General features: G+C 35.1%; 1 protein-coding gene and 1 pseudogene across 7 annotated transcripts in view; both read right to left on the bottom strand.

The window, feature by feature from the left end:
- Positions 1 to 22512, bottom strand: part of ERCC6L2 (ERCC excision repair 6 like 2) — a 185525-nt gene that overhangs the window by 104848 nt on the left and 58165 nt on the right. For all 7 annotated transcript variants that reach the window (XM_032164597.2, XM_032164598.2, XM_032164596.2 and 4 more), the window contains 7 exons: positions 18570 to 18731; positions 17966 to 18173; positions 13090 to 13230; positions 11986 to 12099; positions 11018 to 11137; positions 6260 to 6331; positions 5570 to 5715 (listed from right to left, as the gene is read on the bottom strand). In XM_032164597.2, the coding sequence (XP_032020488.1) occupies positions 5570 to 5715; positions 6260 to 6331; positions 11018 to 11137; positions 11986 to 12099; positions 13090 to 13230; positions 17966 to 18173; positions 18570 to 18731 (963 nt within the window). The remainder of the gene's footprint in view (positions 1 to 5569; positions 5716 to 6259; positions 6332 to 11017; positions 11138 to 11985; positions 12100 to 13089; positions 13231 to 17965; positions 18174 to 18569; positions 18732 to 22512) is intronic.
- On the bottom strand, positions 15564 to 17027 carry LOC116474241 (Parkinson disease protein 7 homolog; annotated as a pseudogene).

The raw sequence follows: 22512 nt of genomic DNA, 5'->3' as shown, positions 1-22512 counted from the left end.
AATCACGTATTGGTTTTGCTAGATTCATTTTTTCTATCAGCATACTACTCATTTCTTTTGGAATAAAATTTCTAAAGGAAACTTTTGGCAAAACTGAATGTATATAATGTTTGTATACTGAGTTGAAGATTCCAGCTGCCTATATAATTTATTAGATTTTAAATAACAATTGTGATCTTTCCATGTTTTGAACTATCTGATCTACATATCCTGTATTTAATACTCTGTAAGACAACAATGATAAATTTTTACATTTTTACAAAGAAAAGGCAAAACCAAAATCCAAGAACACAATGATTTTCTTTCTCTTCCTCAACTGTTTTCCTAAGCCCAGCTGTCTTTCAGGCTTTCCTCTGAGGCTTTGCATTGCCATTTTCCCTCATCAGCTGCTTACACTGTATCACAAAACAACTCACACTTAGATAGTGCTTTACACTGGATGCTAATCATCCAGGGGAAGAAAAATGATAATAATCTTTTCTCCTACAATTTCTATCAAAAATGCAAATAAATTAACCTTTATTGAGCATCTACTATATACCAGGAACTATGCAAGGTATTTTCATATATGCTAGTTCTTCTGTTCTCAAGACTTTTTTTTTTTTTTTTTTTTTGAGACGGAGTCTTGCTCTGTCTTGTCCAGGCTGGAGTGCAGTGGCACCATCTCAGCTTACTGTGGCCTCCACCTCCTGGGTTCAAACGATTCTCCTGTCTCAGCCTCCTGAGTAGCTGGGACTACAGGCATGAACCACTGCACCTGGCTAATTTTGTATTTTTAGTAGAGATGGGGTTTCACCATGTCAGCCAGGCTGGTCTTGAACTCCTGACCTCAGGTGATCCATCCGTTTTGGCCTCCCAAAGTGCTGGGATTACAGGCATGAGCCACCACACTTGGCCTGTTCTAAAGACTTCTATAAGCAAAATATCCTGATTTTTCAGGTGAGGAAATTGACAATCAGAAAAATTAATTTGTTCAAGGTCTCCTAAGTAGCAAGTGTCTCGATTCAAACCCAAATGTCCTGATTTAAAGTTCAGTGCTCAGTAGAAACTGAATTTTCTCCTTTGGAAAACTGCTTATTAGACATACCATGAAGATGTCATAGAGACTTGATTGAACTCTAAGAAAAGAGTGAGGCGGGATAGGGAGAAAGTATTAGAAAGGAATAAAAAAAAAAATGGGTAAGTTAGGGGATTGGGTGGAATTTAGACACCAAAAAGCAGAAAAGAAGTTAAAGGTTTCTATGTTGAATAAATCTAATCAACTATTCCAGTTACCTTCTTGATGGCAAGGTCAGGCATAACCATGTATGATGCCATCTCAGATGCCATATATGAGCCACAGATAAGATCTCTACTAGGTGAGGTAGCAATCTTTCCAGAGATTCTGAAGTTATAACTTCAGTCCTTCCTGAAGAAGCAAAGCTCCCTTTAAAGAAGAAAAAAGCCCTAGACTCTCTCTCTGCAGATGAGATAATTCTCCATTTGATGATAATACAACTCAGAAACCTAAACTTTAAAACTTGTCACTCTGTTCTTACATGGTTAACAGCAAAGGGTTACCTGTTAAGCAAAAAAAAATTTAATATTGCTCTTTTCAAACTGAGGACTGGTATTTGAGACACCTAATGAGTATGCAGGCTGTTTATTCCTTAGGTCTGCCACATGCTCTTCCTGTATCAAATAAGTGTATCAGAAAGTACACCTTAACTATACCTTAACGTTCTACAAACATGTCTTTGATGAAATAAGTTTTATTATTATGTATTAAGTATTATAAAAGGTCAAAGTATCCATTTGAACAATGCTTCTAAGAAAACCTAAATAAATATAAAGAGATACGATGTTTATGGATAGGGTGGCTTCATACCTTAAAAACTCAAATTTTCCTCAAACTCATTAATAAATTAATTGATTCTACAAATACAAAAAACAAACCCCAGGAAAAATGACAGATGATCATTCTTTAAATAAACCGAATGAAATGACTATAAAAAGCTGGAGTTTAACACACTGATGTTCTAAAACAAAAGGTAACTCCAAAAACAAAAGAGGTCAGAAAGCAAGAAAAAGTTTAGATTAAAAATGTGATGGCCAGGCATGGTGGCTCACAACCGTAATCCCAGCACTTTGGGAGGGCGAGGCAGGTAGATCACGAGGTCAGGAGTTCAAGACCAGCCAGGATAATATGGTGAAATCCTGTCTCTACTAAAAACACAAAAATTAGCTGGGTATGGTGGCACGGGCCTGTAGTCCCAGCTGCTTGGGAGGCTGAGGCAGGAGAACTGCTTGAAATCCAGGAGATGGAGGTGGCAGTGAGCCAAGATTGCACCATACAGCCTGGGCCACAGAGTGAGACACCATCTTAAAAAAAAAAAAAAAAAGTGATCATTTCAAACAAAATAACAAGATCCAAAAATGACATTTCTCAGAACATAGAGCAAAAAGACAAAGTCTGAGAGAAAAGTTCAGAGATTTAAAGAACCAATATAGTTTGAAAGTCTGACGACCTGGCATGCAAGAGGGAGGGAGCAGAGAAAAAGGAAGAAAAAAAAAGCCATTGTTAAAGAAATGATAAAAAAGCATTTTCCAGAGTTGAAAAAGAACATAAGCCTTCAGAATACAAGCCTACTATACCCAGCACAAAAAAATGAACGAAGATCCACACTAAGACTCAAATATTACCGTGAAATTTTAGAATAGCGTAGATGAAGAAAAACTCTTACGAGTTCCCAAAAAGGAATGAAAATCAGATTGGCACTGCACATCTATTTAGCCACACCATCTATCAGAAAACAATGCTGCAAGCTCTTTAAAGATCTAAGAGGAAATGATTTTCAATTTAGAATTATATAGTCGGACAAAGTATCAATTAAGTGAGAGAGCAATAAAAGACATTTTCTGTATTTATAGATGCAGAAAACTTACTTCCTATATATTCTGGCTTAAAAAGTTACCAGAGGATATTTCCTAGGAAAACAAAGGGGCAAGTCAAGAAGAAAAACAGCATGGAATCCAGGAAAAAGATCCAATGCAGAAGAGCAGTGAAAGAAAGCTTCAACATGACAGTTCTTTATCAGGCCTAGAAATTAACTGGGCCAGATTGAAACCAAGGAATAAAGGTTTCAGGAGGCAGGTTCAGGATACAGAGGACTCAACAGAAGAGAATGTGTGAATGAGAATTAGTAACATTGAGGATTATTACAAAGGGCAAAAACAGACTGAGAGGGGGAAAAGACGAAAAAGTCATGATTGAAATTTGAAGTGAACTGAACAGTGCAAACGTAAAACATGGATGAAGTCTTACGAAAGAGAAGTCACATGAGGTTGATGTTAAGACTAATCTTGAATTGACCAAAAGGTCGTGAACATTCAGAGAAATTATCTTAGCACTACTTGCCCCTGCATTAAAGATGTTTAGTTTATAAAAACATAGTAAACGCTTTTTTGTCTCCAAATTTTAATGCCAATCTATGGACAATAACCAGTTACTGGTACAGGGCTTATTGAAAACATTAATACCCTTGACAAAGTAAAAGTTAAAATAGTTAACAGATAATACGTATAGGTGACAAAAGTAGAAGGGTGGGTGGGTGTGTGCTAATGCCAATACCACACATTACAAAGACTTAGAAGGCATGTGGAAAGTTAATGGACCGAACATCAAAACTTGAATCATTTTCCAGTAAAACATGGCGGCAAACCAAGAAAGAAGACACGGAATCCAGGAAAAAGATCTAAGAGGAAATTCAATGGATCTAATGCAGAAGTGCAAAGATTGAAAGTTACAAAAGTAGTTTATAGACAAATAATTTTAAAATAGCAAACATTGTGAGAAAAAAAGGGGGAGAGGGTCGTGAAAGTAGCCTAATTCTCTTTCTTAAGAAAAGTTCCAAGTTATGTAAAGTTGATAAACTAAAAGATAATGAAGACTTTGTACTCTGGCAAGATAATGGCTAAGCCAATGTGAAAACATTTCTGTCACAACAGATATTAAATATAAACCCTTGTAAAATGATAGAAACAAAACAAAAATTGAGCTTATGTGTCTTGCAAAACACAGCTGAAGAATATATTTATTATATTACATAAGGTTCCTTATGTAATGACTTATGCAATAAATTACTCAAACTGTCACAGAAAAATAGGAATCCAAAACTTTTCCCCTTGTCTTGTCAGCATGCCCAGCAGAAGCCAAAGCAAAACCACACAAGCGCAAAACTCCTATAACCGGTCTCCAGAGGATTTCCAGAGGAAAAAATCCCACTGAAGATAAGCTCAAAAGAAAAAAAATGACCAAACATGAAGAAACTATCAACCATAAGCAAGAGACAGAGGAAAGAACAAATAGAAGGATCAGCATCACCAAGTACAGGAGTTAATAGAGCAAAAATGCCATCTGAAAAGATGTTTTTTAAAGTATGATTAAAATTAAAAATTCAATGGATAGGTTAAATAGCAATTTCTGACAGAGGTGAAGGGGTAATTAGGAACTTTATGGAGGATCTCAGTAAATGAGCTGGAAGTGAGCACAAGAAGGATGAGAGACTGCTTGTCATTATAGAGTCTATTATTGGAACCGCTGTTTAGTGCATCTATCAATTGGAAACACTTTAAAGTTAGAATGCTTATGTGTTTCACGAAATTTAATCGACCACAGTATTCTATGTCATTTAGTGCTCTGTATGTAAGGACGCATGCAAAAAATTACTTCTTGCATTCATTTACAGGAAAATGGGAATCCAAAGCTTTTCCCCATTTGCCTTTGTGGTAGGAATTCAAGAATAATTAAAGTGCTCAACAATGTTAGCTCGTTCATAAACATATTTTATTCCTCATTTTAAGTTAATTTCTATTCTGATTTAATTTTTACTTTGCGCATTTTACATACGTTTATTTTTAAAGTCCACTGAAATTCCGAAAGACAGTGGGAGTGAATCTATAAAATTCTTATTACACAGGATGTCAAAAGTTATTGATCTGTTCCTTCCTAAAATGGGATTAATCTTACTTAGGTGTTTATGTTGATTTAAATCTTTTCAGAAGTGTATATATTCTCTAAAAGTCTTAAAGGGATATTCATACATAAGGGTTAGAACCAATTTACCTTTCATAAAATCTCTAACTGCAGAGCTGCTCCAGTTGAGATGAGGTAGAGGCAGAGGGGGGAAACGTGAGCCCCTAGCCCCAGTGGGCTCTCAAGGGCTCCCTGACACAGTGGGAAAACTGCTGCTACAGTGAGTCTCAGTTATCCAGTTAATAAGAAGTCTGACTATTCTCACCAGGAGACTTGGGTCAAAACACTACCATAGAAAATTCACAGGAGGAAATATCAATTTTTTTATTGTTACCTTTATAAACCCAGACTTCTAAGAGTAATTCAGTGTTGATAAAGGAAATGAGAGAAAAGCTTAGCTAAAACTTAAGATATTGAATTTCAGTCATAATAGTATTTTTGCTGCTTCTAAATAAGCATAGCCATTAAAAATTAATCCAGTAATAGTTTTAAAAATTATGCTAAATATCAAAAACAACTGGATAAAAATCTAGTTATTAAATTTAATTTTCTTACATTGTAGAGACAAGGCAAATGTTAACATCTTGTGTACTGTTGAACTCTTTTACAATCTTGAGTCTTTCCTCTGATTTTGTACTTCCATCAAGCCGTCGGTAATCAAGCCCAGACGCCATACAGTACTGTTGTAGCACATCAAGCAACTAGAGGAGAGGTATGAAGATGGGCAAACATGAATCTTGTTTAAGCAAGTTTCAGACCATTACAAAGTTGAGACTTGTTAAGTATTTCTTATATTTCCAAGAGCAATAAATATTTTTCTCACTTCTGACCCATATATTTATTCCCGTTATCCTGCAACATTATGGCTTTAACATTCAGAACTTGTTTTAAAAATCAATCTTTTCATTTTTAAGAAACAAACAATATTACTGGTCAAATCATTTACATAAATATATGTGTGCTATTTTCTAAGTTCTAAAATATCTGAAATGTCTTAAAGAACACTGTAATTATTAAGAACATCAACAGAAAATAAAAATCTATCTTTGAGTTTGATATTTAGCAACCTTGAAACAATTGAAATTTTAGTGTCTGTTTAAAAACTTCAAGTTGCTTACCTCACTATTTCCTACTGTGTAGATAAGAGAAAATGTGGCTGTAAGGTGTCATGTAGGCACATGCTTTATTTTTTATGCCTCAAAAGTTGGGGCTGGCCAATCAAGGATATACTTTAGATGAACTCACCTTGGTGGAAAAAGAAAAGAGAAGAACTTTATCTCTGTTTTTCCTGCAATGATTTAAAAGCTGCTGAAGGACCTGAAAATGAACCACAGAAAATCAGTGAAGCAGTTCCAACTAAAAGTACACTTTATACACATAAACATCACTTGAGAATTTCTTTAAAATTATTTTCATACAATACTAACCTCAATCATTTTTTCTAATTCCTTTCATTTTTTCCAAGTTAGAGAAATAAAGTATTAGCTATTATATCAAATGTTATTCATCATCATATTGTCAATAAGGAGGTAAAGTTCCCAAAGACTTTTATTTCATCTCATCTGGTTTTAATAAAAAGGAAGCATTTTGGATTATGGGATGCATTTAAATGGATTAATTTAATTTCCAAAATACACTTTCTTTATATCTACAATATGTTAAGAAACTAAATTATATAGCAGCATTCCGTTTAGGAAGTATTTAAATTGTCCCTAGATGGATGTAATGAAATGTGTTCAATTACATCTAGGTTCTAAAAGTCTTGATGTTTATTTTCTTAGAATAATCAGTCAGATATACACCTCTTCTCATTTTCTCCCCTTTGTTTCTCTATTTACAGTAAGCTCTGACTTCCAGATTTGATTTTGACCTCAAAATGCCAGTAATCTGCCCTCATACACAGTGCTTTCAGGGAGGAAGCAAACAGTCCAAAGCCTTGTGTATAACAGTCACACTGTTACTTTTATTTCCACATCTGGCAATGACAGCTCCAGAACAATGTGGAAAAGCAATCCACAGAGGGGAAAAAGAAATTTTCTACACAAAGTCTAAATTCTTCTGAAAGATGAAACAAACACTAAAACAATTTATTTAATGATAACATTTAAGCTTTTAAATAAAAAAATACTCAATATAACACTTACTTAATCAAGAGAAGCTATTGCGCTAACTGACCTCTACCTCCCTCCAGTCTCTCAAAAAAAGCTATGGAGTTAAAAAAAACTTCTACTCAGATAACCAAATTTATTTATCAAATGGTAAATAAAAATGTTATGGATCGGGTAAACATTACTTTAATATTTGGAGAACATATGAAGTTTTATTTACATTTAGTTTATTTTTTAATAAAATAACTGATTCTATATGAAGTATGTAATTTGAATTTCACATAAGACTAACTTTTTAAATTGGTAGATATTATTTTTTCTGTTTTATAGAACTGAGTAGAAAATGCACAAAACTCTTTCCCTACGTCCAACCTCCTCCACACTTTCTCTTATTAATATCTGTATTAATAATATTATTAGAAAATATAACATCAAGTATTATTAGTATTGGTGTGGTATATTTGTAACAACTGATGAGTGAATATTGATACATTATTATTAGCTAAAGTCCACAATTTACATTAGGGTTTATTCATTGTGTTACATAGTTCTATGGGTTTTGACAAATGTATCATGACATGTATCTACCATTACAGTATCATACACAATTGTTTCATTGCCCTAAAAATTCCTTGTGCTTCACCTACTCATCCTTTCCTCCCCCAGAACCCATAGCAACCACTGATCTTTTTACTGTCTCCATAGTTTTGCCTTTTGATGGTATTACATAGTTGGAATTATACAGTATGTAGCCTTTTCAGACTGGTTTCTTTCACTCAGCAATATGCATCTAAGGTTCTTCCATGTCTTTTGGTAGCTTGATAGCTCATTTCTTTTTATTGCTAAATAGTACTCCACAGTATGGCTGTACCACAGCTTTTTTTATCCATTTACCTACTGAAGGACATCTTAGTTGCTTCCAAGCTTTGGCAATTATGAATAAACTCATAGGTTCTTGTCGGGATGTAAGTTTTTAACTCATTAAAACTCAATAAAATTTAATTCATTTTAACTCATTTGGGTAAATACCAACAGGCACAATTGCTGGATCATATGGTAAGACTATTCAAGGTAATATTTTTTAGTTAAGAGCTTTGTGAGAAACCACTGAACTGTCTTCCAAGGTGACTATACCATTTTGCATTCCCACCAGCAGCAGATGGGAGTTCCTGTCACTCCACATTCTCACCAGCATTTGGGCTTGACAGTGTTCTGGATTTTGGCCGTTCTAATAGGTATCTAGTGGTTATCTCCTTGCTGTTTTAATTTGCAATTCTTTAATGACATATGTTGTTCAGCATCTTTTCACATGCTTATCTGCCATCTCTATTATCTTCTTTGGGGAAGTATCTGTTCAGATCCTTTGCCCATTTTTAAATTGGATTGTTTGCTTTCCTACTGTTGAGCTTTAGGAGTTATCTGTATATTTGTAAACCAGTCCTTTATTGTTTTGCTAATATTTTCTCCCAGTCTGTGGTTTTTCATTCTTCTTAAGATATTAACATTTTAAACCAAGGATATATTGTATAGATATCCATTCTCATTGTTTGGGGTGGTATCATAACTATTGCAACTTCAAGTGTTTTCAAGTATTTTACAGTAAAAACAAAAACAAGTCACATGAAAAGTAAATGTTTTTAGACTGGATATCTTAATTAGGCTAGTTTAAAGAGACTATCTAAATGAACGACCATAAATTAAGATCCCAGAAATTTCCAAAATGACAATGTAATCAATAGATGTTGGAGTCTTAACAATATAGACCCAATGTTTTATCACTCAGTTGTCCTCCACCGAACAAGACAATCCACCTATAAAGGAATCGTATTATTTGGGGGTGTTAACAGCAAGGAATCTTGGCTCTTAACTTTCCTCAACTTGGTCAGTCAGGCCTAGAAAGATGAACATGACCCTTGTGTGACTTCAGCAGCACCAAGCTGGATTCCTAGTCTTTTTTTCCACCCTCCACAGTAAGTGGCTCTGTGGCATTTCTAAAGAGAAAGAAAAGTGAAGATTTTCATCAGGTGAATGACTGCGACTTGTGACTAACCCCTTGAATGATAGTTGAGGTCAAAACTCTGACACTCAAGAGAAAGAGTTGGGGGTCGTAAGTATAGCTTTGAGGCTATAAAGATTATAGCAGGCATTCTGTTCAGAGTCCTTGCACCTGCAGGCTGACCTGTGACAAGACAAGCTAAACAAAGATCTTTTATCACCTGAATTCAAAAAGTAAATGCAACTCAATTCTTAGAGTTCTTAAACTCATAGGCAATGATTCTATGATAAGCCTATAAGTCTGCATTACCAAATCAATATATGACCAGATGATGCTGTTAGTCAAATGATTTAACATAGTCCTAAAAATATATCCCTAGCTTATTACTATCCATCTGTTTGGTTGGTGCTCTCTCACAAAGCTAGTAAATTACCTGCATATAAAAATACTACCCAGCCTCCAGCAACAATTTATGCTTGCCTTTTCTCTCCTAAAAATTAAAATAAAATTAAATCTAATCATTCTCTTAATCAGACACTATTATTCCTAGGGAGATTAACTTTAAAAGTGTATTTTACAAGTATATATTAATGAATATATAAAAAATATAAAACGCAGAGTTATAAAACTTAATTTCAAGACTAGTAATTTTTTAGTGAAGAGTCACAGGGAATAAAATTTAAATGAGTAGCAATGGCTAATGCAGTTTTCAGAGGAGGCTATAATTTCTGGAAATGTTCTACTGGTTTAAACTGTGGGATAGTAAGTGCTCAATTCTAAACCAGACTTTTTATATATTTTAATTTAAAAATAATTAAAGTCAATGAAATGGATGACAAAAATAGATTTGCTATCTTAGGAAATATCATTAGATTTGAATTATTTATTGTGATAATAAATCACATATCTTCATTAATATAAACATTTATTTTTTAAAAACAAGTTTTTAATGCAATAGTCTTTATGTATGTATCTATATTCCTACCTTCTATTTTATTTCATTGATTTTAGATGTCCAAGCAAACTAAACCATGAACTTATCTAGATCAATTGCTAAAAGTATTTCTGTAATAAAAAAAAACAAAAACTGCTTTGAATTACTTCCTTTTTATTCTTTTTATGTCAAAAGAACTTACCTTTTAAAAATTATAACAAAGTTGAGTTTTGTTCTGTAAAAATCTGTGATCTACAAATAAAGATTCTTGATAGTTACTAAGGGGTTAAACAAACTCTGTTGTTGCAAGGAGGCAGGAAGCTGTCAGCATTTCATGCTGCTGCCACAGGCAATGCCCAAGGCCTGGGTCAAGGTTGGAGAACTTAGCCTTATTTTTCCCACCCTTCCCTCGGTAACACATTACCAAGAGCAGCACAGCTACCGGTCAATTTTCCTGCGTATGACAAATGACTATTTGCAACTTTACAATCTAGTTCTGCAAGTAAAAACAACATGCAGAAAATTCTAGACATACAGACCTTGCCCATCTTAAACTCTTTAAGAAATTCCTTTCTCTAATTCCAAGCTAATGCCTTTCCTTACCCCCCTGTTTTGCATTAGCTTTTATATTTCTGGTAGGTTATTTCCTTAAACATTTGAAGACAAGCTATTATCTATGTGATAACAGAACACGCATTTTAAGAAGGCATAAGTCCAATATATCAATAAGGAAAATTTGAAGTATATTTGAAGCAACTACTACAGAGGACCTACCGAGTGCACACATCTGTATTCGGGGTTCATAGTGACCTAGTAAATGCTGATACAACTGCACCACTTGTCCATAGCCACCATCTCTTCTGAATGACTGAGCACCTGTTCTGATTAGTTGGTGTCTCTGTCGTACCACTGAATAAATATTTTGTGTATCATGTCCGTATGCAACCTGAAAGAGGAGCACTTACCTTCATTTTTCCACTGTATTTAGGGTCAGAAAGTGTTTCAAAGGCTGCATCTTTGCTTTTCTGCACAAAATCTGGGAATCTGGAAAATACCTGATCACATATCCTTTTGATAAGTGTTTCCTTGAAGGGAAAAGGCAGAAGAAAAGATATTTCCACTTAACACATTCAAACCTGTATAAATCGAAATAATTTATCAAAAAAAATTCTTTTTAGAAAGAATATATTACTTTGAAGATTTTTGCTTCCCTAAGTCAGACTAAGAATTCAGAAACTCTTAAAGTTATATGTTAAACATATGGCATTGAATTCTTAATGATGTGGTTATTAACTTGATCATTACTTTTCAAAGATTTTTTAAGATTTCCAAAACAAGGTGCTAAATACTCCCAAAAAGAGTAAAGAGTACTATCAAAGAACAATATCAAATTCTTATGAGATTTCAAAATTACATTTAAATGGCATCAACTATGACATAGAAAAAAATATAAAATCATTACAAAAACATCTTTTCATTTATGTGTGCTCTAGAATAAAAGGAAACAACCAAAGTAAACTTTGAAATTACCGATTTTTGCCAGTTTGGTAAACAGCCCTAATATTTAATAGATAAATTATTAGAAATCTTCATTTTACCCAGTAGATTAAATATCATTACAGACATAATTAGAGGAACAGAACTGACCCATCAAATATGTTATTTAGTAATTACACCAAAGAATGTGTTGAAAAATAAAGACATGAACATTATTAAAGGCATAAAAAAAGTCCTTATTTTAAATTAAGCTTAAATTTGTTCACTTTGATTAAAAACTTAAGTGCACATACTCCTTGATATCTACATTTAAAAATAAGTAAATCAGTTTCCTCTTAAATTTCATCCACAAAAACTTTATTTAATAACTATTTCAAAACTTTATAAAATATTCACAACAATAGCATCACAAAGAAACGTAAAATGCCAACCAAACCTGTTGTTTGGAAGTACTAGCAGCTTGTAGTAGCGCGACATGGTTAGCTACCTTCTGAAGGACTGTAAGGTAACTGAGATACAAGGTTTTCACTGTTTCACCATGAGAATTGGTCTGTAACCAGAAAAATATAGAAAATAAAAAGGACCAACATAACTATGCACCTGCTTACATCATAAAATATATCACTTACAATAACATTTATTATCTGGTTACTTCGGCACAATAAATTCCAAGAAAATGATGGTCAACTATTGCACAAAATATCCACAAATCGCTAATGTGGAATCATACTTTTGGTAAATCATAATACAATTATATTTTTCATGAAGGGAGAAAATCCTTATTACAGAAAGTATTTATCCTCATGACACACAGTGATGGAAATGTTGCTGTTACGAGGTGCCTGGTAATGAAATCTAAGTGCAGTGGCAGTGCTATGCAGACCCCTTCTCATTTACGCTCCAAGGCTCCTAGGAAACTGGGCTATTACAAAACAGGGAAGTAGTTAAAAACAGCAAAATAAATGAGACCAAATAAATACCAAACTAGATAAATACTCACTTACGGTTCCTCTACGTACACAGATATGTGACATAATTTAATAAAACAGAGGTGAAACATGAGCAGGAAATACAGACAGAAGGTTAAAAAAAGTACAAATAAATTTTGTTTCTTAAAAAAAAAACACTTTCTTTGATACTCAGTTTCTATTAAATTGACACTATATCTAACATCAGAATAGTATTTTAAGCCTGCTATACAGGAGTATGTTCGTTTACTATTAGTGGATAATGAGAAACTTCTTGAAAATGAAATCAAATTTCAAAATGAAAGGATACTTCCCAAAAAAAGCTAAAATGGAGGATATCAAAATTAAGCTTACTTTCTGAAATTAACTTTTTGAAAATATATTTGAATATTGTATTTGATATGTGATTACTATTTGATATTGTAAAATATTTTTGAGAACTATTTTTTAAGACATAGCTTTAAAGAACTGTCTGAGGAAAAGGTATTTTATCATCTGCTACTTTCTTTTACACTGGAACAGAGTACTATGTAATCAAAAGCATGATTATAAAGATATATTGAAATACTTGCCTTATAACAACAATTTCTCCTTTTTCGGCCACTCCTACAGGTACAAGTCTCAGAAGATTGAAGTATCAAAGTCACGTCCTCTGTTTCTAACACCGTTTGATAGACAGCTTTCTGGAAATCTGTCAAAGAACAATACACCATCTGCCAAGATAAAATACAAGGTAGTTATTAGTATTCTGTTTATAGCAATAATAAAAATCATAATCTACATCTGATTTCATAGATTATAACAGTGAAAACTGGCCGGGCACAGTGGCTCACGCCTGTAATCCCAATACTTTGGGAAGCCAAGAAGGGCGGATCACAAGGTCAAGAGATAAAGACCATCCTGGCCAACATGGTGAAACCCCATCTCTACTAAAAATACAAAAATTAGCTGGGCATGGTGCCACGTGCCTGCAGTCCCAGCTACTCGGGAGGCTGAGGCAGGAGAATCGTTTGAACCCAGGAGTCAGAGGTTGCAGTGAGCTGAGATCACGCCACTGCACTCCAGCCTGGGTGACAGAGTGAGACTCTGTCTCAAAAAATAGTGAAAATTGCTATAAACTAATTTTTCCCTCTATTTACATCATTATGATGATTTCTCCTGACTGTCTTATATTCTTTGCTCTCCACCCCACCCTGGATAATATAAAGTATAATTTCATTTTCAAATAAACCTCATAGAATTTTTTTAATTAAAAGAAATCATAATATGAACAAACAAATCATGTTCCTTACACAGTTGACTCTTGAACATGGATGGTGCTAGGATGCTAACTCCCCATGCAGTCAAAAGTCCATGTATAACTTCTGACCCCCAAAAACATAACTACTAATAGCCTACTGTTGACTGGAAGCCTTAACAACAGCATAAATAGTTGAGAAACACTACTTTGTCTATCTATTATATATCATATTCTTACGATAAAACTAGAAAAAAGAAAATATTATTAAGAAAATCATTAAAAAGTGAAAATATCTTTACTGTTCATTAAGTGGAAGTAGGTCATCATAAAGGGCTTCATATTGAGTAGGCTGAGAAGAATAAGGAAGAGGAGAGGTTGGTCTTGTTTTCTCATGGGTAGCAGAAATGAAGAGGTGAAGGAAGTGAAAAGGAAGTCAAGGGAGGCAGGAGAGGCAGGCACACTCGGTGTAACTTTACAGGAACATGTCGTAATTTCTGTCTGACATTTCTGCTTTTCATTTCTCTAAAAAATGTTTCTATATGGTGCCAGTCCTCCTTCCACCATTTGCTTTAGTTTCAGCGCCCATATCATAGAAAGGTCCATGTCATAAAAGAAGTCAAAAGCAGTCTCAAATAAGCAGAACCCCTCTGCCACATTATTCAATGTCAATTTGTTTTCTGGCACTGCTTTTTCTACGTCTTGTTCCTCATCGTCAGGCACTGGTTTGAAAGCACTTATTTGCATCAGGTCATCTTCGATGAATTCCTCTGGTGTGGTGTCCTGAATTTCTTTAAATTAACTCTTGAATTTCTCCAAGATCCGTCTCTTGAAATCCTTCACCTTTTTTGCCTCTCATGATTTATTTGATTGGCTCTGTCATAAATCCTGTGAAGTCATGCACAACATCTGGACACAGTTTTCTCCAGCAGGAACTTACTATTCCAGGAATGATGGCTTTCATGGCTTTTTCTATAACAACGACCGTACCTTCAAACGGTGTAATCCTTCCAGACATTCATGATGTTCTATCAGGGTTCTTCTCCGTAGGATTGACAATCCTTTCCATAGAGAACCAGGTGTAATAAGCCTTAAAGGTCCTTATGACCCTCTGATCTAGAAGCTGAATTAGACATGTTGTGTTTGGGGGCAAGTGGACCACTTTGATGCCTTTGGTGTTGAACTCATGGGGTTCTGGGTGGCCACAAGGATTATCCAATATCAAAAGAACTTTAAAAGCTAGTCCTTTACTGGCAAGGCACTTCCTGACTTCAGGGACAAAGCAGTGACATTTTTTTATTTGTAAAATAGAAATATATAAATATTTGTAAATATTTATATGCTTATATCACTACAACAGATTATTGGCAATAAATAGGCAAAGGTGCATACAAGCAAATACAGTAATGTCTCTATAAAACAATGCTAATTTTTTTTTTTAATGCCCTGTTTATTCTGTAAACAGGCTCAGAAATGTAGACACAGGCCAGGTGTGGTGGCTCATGCGTGTAATCCAAGCACTTTGGGAGGCGGGCAGATCACGAGGTCAGGAGTTCAAGACCAGCCTGGCCAAGATGGTGAAACCCTGTCTCTACTACAAATACAAAAATTAACCAGGCATGGTGGCATGCGCCTGTAGTCCCAGCTACTCGGGAGGCTGAGGCAGAATGATCTCTTTAACCCAGGGAGGCGGAGCCTGCAGTGAGCCAAGATCATGCCACCGCACTCCAGCCTGGGTGACAGAGTGAGACTACGTCTTAAAAAAAAAAAAAATAGACACAGTTTGTAGGTTGAGAAATCTCTGTGTGTTGTCACTTCACAACAGCAGGAATGATGATGGCTTCTGAGCATATTAACCTACCATTTTTCTGTTTTTAAAAAACACAATCAGAATGGATTCCAAATGGCTTATTTCTCTAACTGATGGTCACATTTTTCTGCTCTAGTCTTTAAGAACAAGTGGAGCCTTCACTTGAGCCACCACCTCTTTGGCTCTTAGGCCTCAACAATCCCAAGAGTAGATGCGAAGCCAGTCCTAGGGCCCCTCGACTTGTAAAAATCAGGCAGTCCTTTTCCACACAATTCTCAGAGTAGCTGTAATGACTTCCATTCATCATTTTGTCTTTAGCAAGTAGGTATGTTGTAACTTTACTTCCAAAAGCTATTTCATGAGCCAACAGACCTGCAGGACCTGCATAAATGGTAGCTATGAGGCCCTTGTCATTTTCTTGTTCCTTCAGTATCTCTCTCAAGGCAGCAGACTCAAATAAAATCTGTGCGCCCAGATTACCTCCTGTTGGAAACATCATGTCATTTGGTCCCTCTTTTTTGCATCTTCAAGACTGACATCAGGACAAATAACAACATCACAGCTACACTGTACTGGGTCTTTTCCAGCCAGACCTGCAATGGTGACCTTAATCTCAGCTTGTCTCATCATATCTACAGGGCTGACTGCCTCCATTTCCTCTGCTCCTTTAGCCAGGATGACCACAACTCTTTTGGAAGCTATTTTTATCTTTTATTTTTTAAAGACCCAAATCAGACTGAAGAAGGATGCAGGGCAGCACACATCTGGCCTGCCCCCTCCCAATGCTGAATTTTTAAAAAATGTTTATATAAAATATTTAGTACAGCCTGACCCCAACCTTAAATATAAAAGTACATATAAGAAAAAAAGAGAATACAGAAGATGGTGGTCAATGATTGAAGTACGAAGGTATCTTGAGTTATTTATTATTATTAAACATAGTACCAATTACTCAATATTTCTTATGTGTCATGCATTTCAGAGTAACCATGTGAGGCAGGTGCTATTATCATCACTACCATTTAACAGAGGAAGAAACCCAGGTTCCAGGGCCTCACAAATTGCTCCAAGTCACAAAACTCTAAGCTGAGGAGCTCCAAGTCACAAATACTCTAATCAAATAGTATTTGATTTCAGAGCCCAAGCTCTAAACCTCTATGAACAATTCTTTTCTTACACTTTTGTATTGTTCCTACTAGACAGATAGCTAAATCACATATATGAAGTTGCATAAAACATTTTTAGAAGTGAGAGTTCATGAAGTATCTCAATTTAGTAACAATATTTGCTTTAGATAAATATCAAAAGTCAGATGTATCTATTTCCCCAACTTGCGTATCAATATCATATTTTCCTTTCAAATCTATCTTTTTAAAGAAACAATCGAGAGGATACACTAAAATTAGAGGGCATTTCATAGGACTGCCCTTATTCGGGACAACATTAATTAGGTTTAGTTCCATAGTAATCTATAGAACCTTTATTCCATTGCCCAAGCTAGAAGAAACACAAGATTAAGAACTATAAAAGACTACTATATTTTTTAAAAATCCTCCTGAAGTACACTCCTCATATTTTCTTAAACAATTTAACAATGTAGTTTTCCTACAAATTCTAAAAGTTAGGTTAGTTGTGTAACTGCAAATAGCATTCTACAAGAAACAAACCTATATATTTTTTAAAAAGCTCTTAACCACTTTGGTCCTACAGCTAGAATTAAGGTACCAAAGAATACACTGTGTGGTGGACAGTACACAGTATAGGAAGGACAAAGTGTGAACAGAAAACACACTGCAGAGAGAAGCTCTTCCTTCTTCACTGGGGAAAAACCGCATCAAAAGTTTTGATGAGGCCAGGCACAGTGGCTCACGCCTGTAATTCCAGTACTTTGGGAGACCAAGGCAGGTGGATCACCTGAGGTCAGGAGTTCGAAACCAGCCTAGACAACATGGCAAAACCCTGTCTCTACTAAAAATACAAAAAAATTAGCCAGGCGTGGTGGTGCACATCTGTAATCCCAAGTTACTTGGGAGGCTGAGGCTGGAGAATCGCTTGAACTCGGGAGGTGGAGGTTGCAGTGAGCCGAGATCGCGCCACTGCACTCCAGCCTGGGTGACAGAGCCAGACTCTGTCTCAAAAAAAAAAAAAATTTTTGATGAGAAATGAGTTTAATGTATACTAATAATAAACCTGTTAGCTAACAGGTTAATAAAGTCAGTAAGGAAAACAACTGAGCTCAATCAATGGTTTCTGAAATTCTGCACGTAACAACTTTTTTCCATACAGAATAAAAGGCAAAAAACTGTATTTACAAAATACCACAGGCGATAAGACTTTTTCTTAGAAAGGGAAAAAAAAAATATGACCACAAATTAATAATATACACAAATGCGGTTCTTACCCGGTCTTCCTTCTTAGGCAACTGATCCTTGATAAGAGTCTTGGTGCGCCTGAGAAACCAGCCAGACATCTTTTTGGCAAGTCTTTGCATGGCCTTTCGGCCAGTGGCTAGTTCTCTCTTTGTTGCCGTGTGTCTCTGACCTTGTTCTACTGGGTCAGAAAACTGCTTCTTGAAGTAGGTCCTGCTCCCTAAAAGGCCTGGCACAGCCCTTTATAAAGACAATAAGAAAAATGTAAGGGCTTTATTATCTAAAAACACTAACTTCTTGCTTCTAAGAGATATACTACATTACTTGATTATCAATGGTAAAAAAACAAAAGCCAAGAAAACAGAATGTTCTTTCTTTACGACAGTTTCAGGTTATAACTATAATATGAGGACGAAACTGGCAGTGAACATGTATATTTACTTCAGGGACCAAGAGTAATATACATAAAGACTGGTTTTCATGGGACTCTCTACTCTGTATACCACATCTGAGATCAAACACATCTAAAACCAGACAAATAACTGTTTCGTTTGTTTGGAAACTAATGATTAGCAAACAAGACAGTATTCAGCTGAAGAACGATTAAACAATTTTTTAAAAAGCGTTTTCCCTCACCAGTCCATAACACACCACAATTCCTTCGTGTTGTTCTGAAGGATGGTTCCAGTGAGGCCAATGCGGACCCTACATTTCAAAGCTTTCATAACTTCTGTTACTCTAGCTTTTGGATTCTTGATTCTATGAGCTTCATCCACAATGACAGCTGACCATTCCAAACTATAAAGTAAGAAAAAAGAAGGTGAGGTTGAGAAAACGTCCTTTCTTAGTCCTTAGAATTTTAGACAGTAGCTTTCTCTATCAAAGTTTTGGAATTATTTTTTTCCTTTTTACTCTTTGATGACTCCATTGGATTCTTACCCACTTAGTTAAATGGTCACAGCCTTGGACAGTCCACAAAAATAAAATGCGTAGAAAAGAAAGGGTGTAGACATTCTTTAGTGATGGTAAAACGAAAAATTTCATTTAAACATCACTGAAATGACAATAAAGGAATTTTTTAAAGTAACAAACCAGAAAAACAAATATAAAAGAAATAAAACTTGCAATGTTTTATTGCAATATTTTTCTGAATGAAAAATATCAATATAAACTCATGATTTTTAAAAGCTGTATTCCATAGCCCTGTCCACTAAGAAAGTTTAGAGTTGATTGTTACCCCAGTAGCAATGAGCACCCATAGTGGTCTCTTCACTGAAAGGAATGAGAGCCTCAAGGAAAAATGGAGAAACAGCTGATTTCAGGCATATGTTGGGGGAAACACTGAACAGCCGAAAAGCACAGATGTATCTAAAGACAAATGCGAATATGTCCAAAGAATAGAGACGCCAGCCTAATTGGAATATTTGAGGATTGTTATGAATATTGACTACAATTGAAAATAAAATATTGAATAAACAAAAATCCAGGAGTTCTATGAAAAAAATGAATTTAGACACTTACTTCACACCACACATGAAAATTAACTAAAAACAGATCACAGACCTAAATATGAACTCAAACTTTTAAAAAATGGGAAAAAAAATTTGTGACTCTGGATGAGGCACGTATTTCTTAGATATGACACAAAACTTATAGTCAATTAAAAATAGCATGATAAGCTGGACTTCATCAAAGTTAAAAACTTTTGCTCTTCCAATGACACCATTAAGAAAATAAAAACACATGCTACAGACTAGGCAAAAATATTTGCAAATCATAATCTGATACAGGACTTGTACATAATATATAAAGAATATATAAAGAATTACTACAACTCAGCCAGGCACAGTGGCTCATGCTTGTAATCCCAGCACTTTGGGAGGCCAAGGCGGGTGGATCACGAGGTCAGAAGATCAAGACCATCTTGGCCAACATGGTGAAATCTTGTCTCTACTAAAAATACAAAAATTAGCTGGGCGCGGTGGCGTGTGCCTGTAGTCCCAGCTCCTCAGGAGGCTGAGGCAGGAGAATCACTTGAACCAGGGAGTCGGAGGTTGCAGTGAGCCCAGATTGCGCCACTGCACTCCAGCCTGGTGACACAGCAAGACTCCATCTCAAAAAAAAAAATTATTATAACTCAACAAAATTTAAAACAACCCAATTAAAACATGAGCAAAAGATTCTAATAGACACCAAATGTCTATTTGAAGATACAGATGTCAAATAAGCACATTAAAAAATTCTCAGCATCATTAGTTATTAGAGAACTGCAAATTAAAACATGAAATACCACAACACACCCACTAGAATGGCTATGATAAAAATGATTAACAATATCAAGTGTTGGTAAGGATGTGCAGAAACTAGAATCCTCATGCACTGCTTTTGGAAAAGCACAGCGACTGTTCTAAAACAGTTGGCAGTTTCTTAAAAAGTTAAACATATACTTAGCATAGGACCTCACAATTCCATTCCTAGGTATCTATCCAAGAAAAATGAAAACTTAGGTGCAAAGACTTGTATGTGAATGTTCACAGCAGCAAATTTGTATAGCCATAAACTGGAAACAATTAAATGTCCATCAACTGGTGAATGGACAAAATACAGGATAGCTGTGTAATAGTACCATTCAGCAATAAAAAGGAACAAACTACTGAAATGTGCCACAATATGGATGAACTTCAAAAACATTATGTTAAGTGAAAGAAGCCAGACACCAAAGACTTTATAGAATGGCTCCATTTATATGAAATGTCCAGTTAAGGCAAATCTATAAAAGAGAAAGCAGATCAGTAGTTGCCAGGGACTGGAGATGGGAGCAGGGACTGACTATAGACAAATAACTTTCTGAGGTGATGGAAATGTTCTACAACTAGATTGCGGTAATAGCACAACTTTTAAAATTTACTAAAAATCATTCTAACTTACAAGGGTACATTTTATGTCAACTATACTTCAATAATCCTCAAGTCCATAGCAATATTCAGAAAGAAAGAAAGCAAGCAAGTGAGCAAGCAAGCGAAGGGGGTAAGAAACTTTGCCACCACTGTAGATGACCATTATGCCAACTTCTTACTCCAAAAATTGGTCATTAAAGCAAAAGAATCAAGCATTCACCTTGCTTTTTTAAAAGCAAAATTGTGGTTAATTCCTAATTAATGGAGAAAGCTTTCCTTTACAGGAGAATACCGGTAATTAATGTGTAGAAAAGAAATAATAAAATTAGAAAAATATTTTGCCAAACCTAATAAAAGTAACTGATTCAGACAAGAATAATTTGTATGTGCTAATACTACTAAGTAAAAGGATTGAGGGATACCAGAATATTTAAATGGTGGCAAAGTATCACTCCACAGATTATTTCATCATTATAAAGGGAGAAACGTATCTTTACAATGGAGAGATCTGATGATGGTAACCTTCTTAACCTGTGGGACAAACTTGGCATCACTGACAGTCAAACAACCTGACATTAGGTACTTCCTGAAGTGATGCAATATGAAGTCCACAGCATCATTTATGAAGCATTCTTGCCAAAAATGTTTAATCTGAATCTATTTAAGCCTTTGGGCCAAAACCACTTTACTAAAATACAGATGACAGATGAATATATCTTGAGAAAGTAATCAGACAAATCTAATATGTGAGATATCCTAAAACAACTAACTGGCCTGGTCCTCTCAAAAAGTCATATAATTAAAAAATACAAGTTGGAAAAAGGATGTAGATTAGAAGAATAAACAGACAACCAAATTCATCACCTGAACCTTTATTGAATCCTGCTTTATAAACGTTAGATATTAAAGACGTTTTGAGAATAACTGAGGAAATTTTAATTGCTATTAATATTCTTGTGTGTGACAATGATAATGTGGTACGACAAGAAGTATCACTAGTTTTAGGAAATCCATGCTAAAATACTTAGGGATAAGGATGTCATGTTTTATGCAACTTGCTGAAATGACTCATTACCACCACCGTACACAAAGACATAGACATAGACATACACACATTTACATACATTAACTTATATTTTGCCAACATTTGAATGTATATACATACATACACACACACACAACTGTTGGAATCTAGATAGTGAGAATATGGATGGATGCACATGTACTGTTATTTTAACTTTTCTACAGGTTTCATCATTTTCTTAATATAAAGCTGAAAAAAGCTAGAAGCCTCAAGAACAAAGACAGGAGAAAAATAGCAAAAATTCTAGAAGCTGAAAAGAACATGGACAAGATGGCTGACAAAAGCAGAGACTACAGTGTCCTATGCCAATAGTGGAAAAAGCCAAGAAGCAATCTAATTCATATGATTTACACATTCTTGAAAAGTTAAGAATTGGTGGCTCCAGATGCCTCTGGAAATTGGAGTCATGTAAATGCTCAATAGTCTGTTTAAGAATCCTCCCACTGCACAAAGTAGATGGGCCAGGTCATCCTAAAGCGGGCAAGAGAAGGGCAAAAATCCTAATTTTCCTTAAGAAGAAATCAATAGATGATGCTGAAAACTAAAGAAAAATTGCAAAGTTGCAGCATAAACATGTTATTTAGCAATAAGGAAGTAA

The sequence above is a fragment of the Hylobates moloch genome, unplaced genomic scaffold (genome assembly GCF_009828535.3).
Source record: "Hylobates moloch isolate HMO894 unplaced genomic scaffold, HMol_V3 SCAFFOLD_10, whole genome shotgun sequence".
Classification (NCBI taxonomy): domain Eukaryota; kingdom Metazoa; phylum Chordata; class Mammalia; order Primates; family Hylobatidae; genus Hylobates; species Hylobates moloch.
The sequence above is the reverse complement of the archived record's forward strand: the minus strand, read 5'-3'. Positions and strand labels throughout refer to the sequence as shown.